Raw genomic sequence first — 9,120 nt, forward strand, 5'->3', positions numbered from 1 at the left:
GTGTGTGTGTGTGTGTGTGTGTGTGTGTGTGTGTGTGTGTGTGTGTGTGTGTGTGTGTGTGTGTGTGTGTGTGTGTGTACAATCAGAAGCAATGAGGTTGTGACACTTTTTTTTGATGGGTTTCGGAATGCAGCTTACTCACCAAGCAATTGGTTCTCATTCATGAATTTACAAATAAGAACCAATCGCTTGATAAGCTGCATTCCGAAACCCATTGAAAAAAAAATGTCGCAACCTCATTGCTTCTGACTATACGTACGTGTATGTGTGGAGGATGGGAAAAGTTACCCTTTTCGATCGAGTTTGAGAGACAAAGAAACTTATTTACATTAAATATCCCAAACGTGAGAAACAAAGAATAAATCAAGCATAAAGGGTTGGAATCTTCGTTGTATCAATGCTAAGCAGAAAAATGCATGTCGATCTGAAGCTGCTTATCAAACATAGGCTGTTTTCCAGCTAGAACACAGAGATATTACACTGTGTTCCACTATGTAAAGTACTTCTTGGAACGCAGTTTCATAATGTAATACCAATGCATTGCAATCTTCCATTCTATTCTTATAATGATACTTAGTATCATAGATTTATGATTTTTATTTAAACTTAAGAAGGTAATTTTTTGAAAATTTTATTGCAAAAGTACGGCTACCAAATAACTTTTTAAAAAGTTGATTAACATTGACATATTTTACACGCTCGTACTTAGCTTTTTACGGTGTCGAGCAGTGTAACTGTCATAGTTGAAACACTATGTAAGACACAGTGTTACACTGTGTTACCTGTGTTGAAAAACCTCCATAATCAGTCCAGATAACGAAGAAAAATAAGATTATGGTACATATAACTTTGACTCTCCTTCCCTTCTCCAACATATGCACGTACGCGAGTACGTACACGCGCGCGCGCACTAAACAAATTAAATTTAATAAGTAACTTCTATGTGATACACCTTGGATAATGCTAATAAATTTGTTCTTGCTTACACTTTTTACACTCAGCATCTTCGCTTCCTCTCTTTTCAGCACCAAATATAATATATATTTATCTCATTTTAAGTGTAAAAAGTATAAAAAAGTGTAAGCAAGTCGAATACCAGACCAAATATCAGCAGTATAATACTGTCAAGTTTTATAATTCAAAAAGTGCTTAATGAAAAAATACTTTATAGCCAAATCTAAAGAGACAGATTTTGAGCGGCGTCTACCAATTTCTGATTGCAGAAAGGCAGCAAATTGTACACAGAGTTTGTATTATCAGACAATATCAGTAAACTGCTGTCAAAAATATGACACTCTGATGACATGCTATACTAGCAAATCGATGACAGAAACCGAATAGAGTCTGCTGCATAACTTGACAGCAGATTAGCAGCAGAAACTGAGCAAGATCTGTTATTTTCATATACAACATCGCCACGAGATTGACTTGTTTCTTGTAAGAAGAAAACTTTCCTACAAGAATTGGCATATGTAAATCGTGAATAGGCAAATCTCTTAAAGATTCCTAAATTTTTTCGGAGCTTTTTGAATCTCCGAATATTTTTTTGACTATTTTATAACTTTCTCATGTGTTTTGAAATGTGAAGCTAATCAATATTTTAGCAATAAAATTGTATTGATTGTTTCTAGTTTTAGTCACCTCAGTTTTAGTCACCTCAGTATATATAAATATATATAATTATTACCGTATTATTATATTTATATATATGTACACAAAATTTCTTATAAGAAATCGGTTGATTTAAATGAAAATGGCAGATCTTGCTTGGTTTCTGCTGCCAATCTGCTGTCAAATTATGTCAACAGACCTTACTCGATTTCTGCTCGCAATCTGCTATCAGATTTTGTCAGCAAGTTCTGTTTGATTTCTACTACCAGTCTGTTTGCATAGAATGTTAACAGGTTCTATTCAGCAGAACAGGAGCAGAATGCGACATCAGTTGTGGTCTGCTAACATCTTCTGATCAAATCTGCTACCAATCTGTCAACCTCCCGCCAATATTTCTGGGTAGTGTTTTGACTTCAGTTACAGAAATATGCTACAAAAATAAAAAATAGTGGTTCTTACTTTAAGAAATTCATGTTGATCTTGATTTTACCTTACGGAAAAGAATCACTGGGTGAATATTATAATCTATATGATTACTATAATCCTGTGCGAAATTACTACATACAATGAATAACATGCGTGTAGTTAGGGTAATACAAATATTGAAATCAGTTTTTTAATAGAAGGATTATACACCGATAATATTACAGAGATTATGCACATGTAATTATTATAATACAAAAACTGCAATGGGCAAATTATTGTAACAGGAAGATTACACATTCATGCTATATTACTTTTAAACCGTAACGTCTCGCCAGATATATGTAAAAATGAGTATAGAAAAATTACTTTATTTTTATTAAAAAAATGTATTAAAGTTATACTCTATTTGATAAAATCTATTGAATTGATCTATCATAATTACGTTTCTATAAACGAGAAATGTTCAATGCAAGCGTTCAAATGGGTCATTATTCCTCTTAAATTGTAATTGTTCACCCAGTACAAGATTTAGTTAGAATTTTCTCGGAATCTTCTACAGAGCCTTTAAAAATTGCATTTAACTGGATTATAAAACGATCCGTATGAAGTTGGCTCAATTTTTGAGAAAATTTTCTATAGCTCAATTCGATCGCTCATTTGCACATTTATGCATACTTTGAATTTGCACATTTCGGTCTTTCATCCAATGCGAAATTAACAAAATTCATCATGATTGTTTAACAAATTACAAAAGAGTTAATTGTTTAACAAATTACAAAAGTGATATAAAGTCGTCAGTACATCGTTAACTATTGTCAATAATTAAAATTTAAATGTCATCTGTCTTATGTATTAAAATTTAAATGTCATCGTATTTATATAACAGAATATTCATCCATTTAAAAAATTACTTGTAGTATCGAATAAAAAAAATAAAATTTATTATAATCAAATGTCACTCAAAATTTAAATGTAGAAACACGATAATGTCTCGACGCAAACCATTATACGTAAAAGTCGTAATCATAATTGTAAGACCGATTAGACCGTAAAAAACGATTCATTGATTAGCTGCGTCGGAATTAATTAATTAATTGTCGCATCCTCTGCGCAAGAGCAAGTGAGTGAGAAACGTCATAACTTTAAAGTGATCATAGTCGCAAATTTTCGTTCCATCGAAAGATTAACGCCTTATCCTTATGATCAACAAATAAGAAGACAGTCACGTGACTTATCATTTGCCTCGTCGCCAATCAATTTATCGCTTTTTAGAATCTTAGATTACGATTAAGCGATTTGATATTCACTGCCAATGCTGAAAATCTATAGTGCATATAACGTATACTATATATAGTTTCAACACTAGCAGTGAATATCGGAATGCATCCTAAAACTTTTACATGCAATGGCGTTCATACAATAAGCGAAGCGTTATTGTGAGACACTGCCGTGTTCCTTTAGTTCGTATCTACAATAGATTTTTAAGTCTTAAGCCATAAAAAATATACGAATGAATATGTACCCAATACTAAAAGTTGAAACGTATATAATTTTTTATTTCAAATATATGAATTTTACACATGACGAACTTGTGTTGACTCGCATTGAATATCTATTTTGTGATTTAATCTTCGGAATATTAAGATTAAGATTTGAAAGACATTTAATTTTTGCAGGGATTATTGTAGAGAGCTCAATATTGGAAGTGATACACTTCAGGCACAATTTGCTAATGGTGCGTTACGCTCAGGTAGAGAGAGTCTTCCCAGTATAGACAGCGCGATGGATTCTTGGGGCGAATTAGAAGAAAACAGCAGTACCATACCGGAGATATTGAGACTTTGGGATACCGCCTCTATGGATAGCGGACAATTAGATTTGTCGATACCATCTTATCCGAAGTATCAATTGATTATCTCAAAAACAAGATTTTTTCAATAGCTTTTGTTTTTATTCATTCATTTAACGTTTTCTTTTTTTTATATTTAAAAAATCAGAACACAAGAGCGCAGCAATGGTGCTAACAGCAGATCCCAACAAATAGTGCACGTATCGCTTCATAAGGATCCAGTTTATGAAGATTTTGGTTTCTCGGTATCGGATGGTCTTTATGAACGAGGAGTTTACATAAATCGTTTGCGCCCCGGCGGACCATGTGATGGTATATTACGACCATACGATAGGATTCTTCGAGTAAATGAGGCCAGCACAGAGGATTGCGATTGTTGTTTAGCCGTTCCACTTATCGCGGCAGCCGGACCGCGTTTAGATCTAACAATAGCAAGACCCTTATCTCCTAAAAATATTGTAAAAACTTTGTAGATTGGTACAATCAATCGCTACCTGCAATTGAATCACAATATACAGTAGCGCAATATACATTAGCATTTTCCCGATTTTATGTTGGCAAAATGGAATGCGCATGCGTGAAATAAGTAAGCTGGCTTTTCTCCTTTATCTCTCTCTCTCTCTCTCTCTCTCTCTCTCTCTCTTTCATTTTTTCATAATTTTCGTAGATAATCATTAAGTCTGATATCATTTAAAAGTGAAACTTTTCACGTGAGATTGGTATGTACTAAAAGTGAAAAAATGAAAATTTACATAATCGATACCAAGATGTAAGGAAGTTACGAGAAAGTGAGATCATAAGGCGAATTTATATCATTCCTCTTAAACTTTTTACGAAAATTTAACAAGTGTTCACGGATGTACATACATGTATGCACGTACATACGTATTTTGATAGGAAATTGTGCTTATTTGTTATTTCTTATATATATAATCGAGAATAATAATGAATGTAGTTCAAAAACAAAAAGAAATGCTGTTAAACATAATGTTAAAAAATTTGGATATTGTATGGGGAAGTGTTGCAAAATTCTCAGAGCTATATAGAATTGATATAAATACATGTTATTTCATTACTCTTGTTCTGGATTGTATATAGTAAAAAAACAATGTATTTAAAACTCGTATAGAAAAATGTATTAGAGAACATAGCACAAATCCTAAATTGTTCTGAATTGGGGAGAAATCTTCATCTGAATAGAAAAAGGATATTTTTTAACCTGTTTCATAAATCTCTATTTTTTATTATAATTTTTATTTTTTAATTTTCATGTGATTTTTATGCACTTTATATTTTTATCTTTTACTCATATATTTAATTTAACATCACGCAAACATTTTCTTAATATGCGAAGTTTTCGCCTGTCAACTGCATGCTCTTCCTCTTTGTTCGCACCATTTGCGGCGAAAAACCACGCAATATCCATTTTAAATATATATTTCAAATAGATATTCAAATATATTTGATATGTCGAAAGCAAGAGAGTTCTAGTGCAGTCTAATGGAACAGAAAATAGACCAAAAAAAAAACAAGCTAGTTTATTACCTTGATCAAAAAATTCCCGGAATTACCACCAGGTGATGCTCTGAGTCTGATTTGAATTTTCTGTTTTTTAGTTAGGTTGCCACATCTATCATTGACATTCCCACCAAATTTTATCACCATAGCTTGACATTTGTAAAGTTACGCCGTCTTGAGTACATCTACCTCTGCACTTTTCGATTTTTTACAGTTTTAAAAATGGAGTTGAATTTGCAACAACGAGTTTGTATTAAATTTTGCGTTAAAAATGGATTCAAAATTGGTATGAAAACCTTGGAAATGTTGGGAAACTGTTTCGGCAGTGATATTCTAAAGAAAACAGCCGTTTATGAGTAGCATGAAAAAACCATTACGGGAAACGCGTTTTAACAGCCGAAAGGAGGTAACGGAAAAATCGAAGATGGCTCTGATGGCTACTGACAATTCCAGAAATGTTTCGAGAGCTGGATCAAGCGCTGACATAAGTGCGTTGTAATCGATGGGAAGTACTTTGAAGAGGACAATATCACTTTTGAATAAAATTTGTATTTTGAATTTTCTAAATGAATTCCGGGAACTTTTTGATCAAGATAGTATATCAATTTACTAAAAAATAGACTAGAATTTCACATTTTAGGCATTTCATTACTTTCCGAAAAATTTCCCGTAAATTAGTATTTCACATTTTATAACATCTAAAAATTAATTTTAATACTTAATCGCCTCGTCATTTAGATTTATCCAAATTGTATTTATTTAAAATGGTATGCAACATAAATTAACGTGTCATTCCTCGCTTCTGAAGTCACGATTTCAACATGGTCGCGGCGATTATTCAGGAGCCTTAACAATGAGTACTAAAAAAATATGAGCTAAAGGACCACAGAAATCGACACTATAAATAGATTACGCAAAATTTGATAATTGATCGTCCGGACTAGAATATTCGCGATAGTTAATTTTAATTCTTAATAACATATATCCCAGCAAACGAGAATGAATTGAAATGCATTAAAATGGATTCAAATTTTCAGAAATACTGATTCATGAATGTTAAAATGAATCCTTTTTAATGAATTTTTTGAATCCTGAATGAATTTTTATTCATTTATAGGAATTGCATAGAGCATATCTCTATGCCTTTCGTTAAAAATAATATTAACATTTTCTAGCACATCGTGAATACTACTCAATTTAGAATTGTAAATAGGAAGTACAGATTTTTTAATTCAATTAAATTCAAAAATAATATCAGCAATTTCTGTGCAACGTGAATACTTCAATTCAATATAATATTCTAAATATGAAATGCAGTTTTTCAATCTAATTGAATAAAAAAAGTTTTTATCTAAAAATGAACCATAAATGCTACTTAAATTATCCAAAATTATAAATAGAAAACTTTTTCGTTTTAATCCAACTAAACTAAAAAAAGTTGTAACATAAACGTAATTGAGCTATATTTTGTTTCTCTTTGATTAGAAGTAAAATGAATGATCGATGTGAACACTCGCAAACCAAGTCGAACACAATCCGAATATTAGGCTAATCACGACGTGCGACAAACGAGATTATCTGACACTTACTCATGTTGTCTTATAGTAAATTGTTTATACTTTATTATATCTAAATGATGATATTTTTATTATATTTATATAATTTCGTTACTAATTTAGCTGTAATTGTAATTGAAGTAGAAAATGAATAACACATTTACTAATTGAAAAAGTGATATAGCGGGTAATGTAGAAAATTCATAATCCAAAGTTTCCAGATTCGAATCCCACTAAAATGCGTTTTTTTAATACCAATTTGAAATAGTTAATTTCAGGTATAATTATTATTAATGTCTTAGGAATAAAATTTGTAATCCTTAAATATGAAATATTGTTTTTTTTTTTTTTTTTTCAAATATTAAACTAATGTCAGCTCAGATCCAATCCATTTTAATCCATTTTAATCCATTCTCGTTTGCTGAGGTCAAGATTTAATTTAATCTTTTAATTTTTAACTTGTGATGACCACTGATGATGTTTCGACAATAATTGGCAATAGTTTATTTTGTTATTTATTTTGTTACAATTGCGACAGTTATGCGGTGAGCGTTTTTTCTTTTAAAAAATTGTTCTCTCTTTTTACTTTCATCTTTTTTATGTTGTAATGAGTTAATTCTCATTACTAAATTACTTTAGCTGAAGACTTACTTACAACCACTCAGCTATGCAACTCTGTGGCACAACAGTAAAATATTGAGAATGGATACTCACTGCATTGCTGGCAGGAATAGAATTATGCAAAGTTTTTTTCTACAATATACTCGCAATTCTTTGTAATTATAGTTTGCTGCCAGTCTATTGATGGCTGCTTGAAGATAGCGCAAAAAACGGAGTCAAAACGTACTGTATTATAACCGATTGTTAAATTTTGCGCAATTTAATTATAGTGCCGACTCCTATGGTCCTTTAGCTCATATTATTTTTATTACTCATTTTAAGTTGATATATGCCAGAATAAAGTATAAAATATCTCGTAAACTATTGGTTTTTTGATAACTCTACATTAATAGTTTTATATGTAGAATAATTAGAGAAATCATATTATGTAAAAAAAAATTGTATAATTCCGTTTAAAAAAATTGAGGTGACCTTTATATTTTTTTAACGCCTCCACTTAGAAGAAAAACAACATGACTAAAATATATCCCTCTTGAAATTTTTGACGCGAATAAATCTAGTGAGTTTTGTGAAAAGTTTTGAGAAAACGAATAAAAGAATGAAAAGAGAAGAAAGTTTAAGTGGTAACCGTGGTAACGCTAGATAACATACTTATTTCACGCATTTCAGTTTGGCCAACCTAATCAAAATCAAAGATGCTGACAGAGTTGCGATACAAATATATGTATACTGTGATTAAATTGTTAATATCTTCGTAATCAATTGAATTTTAATATCTTAAATATTTTAAAATTTTTTCTTTGTAACTATAACAATTTTTATAGTAGATATGTATTTTAGAGATCAGCGTAAAATTAAAATGAACATGGATGTTAGCGATGTTAATATTTGCGTTCTTGGAATGCAGCTGTAATTTTTCAAGCGTTGCTTCGAATATTAAATGTTTCTAATATATTTTTGTACACATGTGTATTTTATTTATAAAAATAAATATAGATTAATTTTCTATACTAAATTCTATATATGTAATTCTATTCGCATATATGTATACCCAAATACCCAGATAAAATTAGCAGGATATCGACAGATTGGTAGCAGATTTGATCAAAAGATGTTAGCAGACTGATCACAACTGATATCGCATTCTGCTGACAAAATTTGTTAACATTCTATGCAAATAGATAAACTGGCAGCAAAAATCAAAACAAAACCTGCTGACAGAATCTGATAGCAGATTGCGAGTAAAAACCGAACAATCTGCTGATAATAAAACTTGAGCAGATTGGCAACAGAAACCGAGCAAGATATGACATTTTCATTTAATCGACCAGATTTCTTATAAGAAATTTTGCATACATATATTAACGCTTTTATATATATATATATATATATATATATATATATATATATATATATATATATATACACACACACACACACACTATACTAAGTAAACGTAAACGTAAACTAACTAACTAATTAAATTAATTAATTAATTAATTAAATTAATTAGTTACTTAGTTTATTATTAATTAATTA

At 30.7% G+C, this 9,120-nt stretch overlaps 1 protein-coding gene across 1 annotated transcript in view; it reads left to right on the forward strand.

The window, feature by feature from the left end:
* LOC105624776 (glutamate receptor-interacting protein 2) overlaps positions 1-4,359 on the forward strand; it is a 39,488-nt gene extending 35,129 nt beyond the window's left edge. Inside the window, 2 exon segments of the mRNA XM_012206127.1 lie at positions 3,714-3,938; positions 4,035-4,359. Of these exon segments, the coding sequence (XP_012061517.1) occupies positions 3,714-3,938; positions 4,035-4,359 (550 nt within the window).
* Positions 4,360-9,120: the final 4,761 nt, after the last annotated feature.

The sequence above is a fragment of the Atta cephalotes genome, assembly GCF_000143395.1.
Source record: "Atta cephalotes unplaced genomic scaffold scaffold00088, whole genome shotgun sequence".
NCBI lineage: Eukaryota > Metazoa > Arthropoda > Insecta > Hymenoptera > Formicidae > Atta > Atta cephalotes.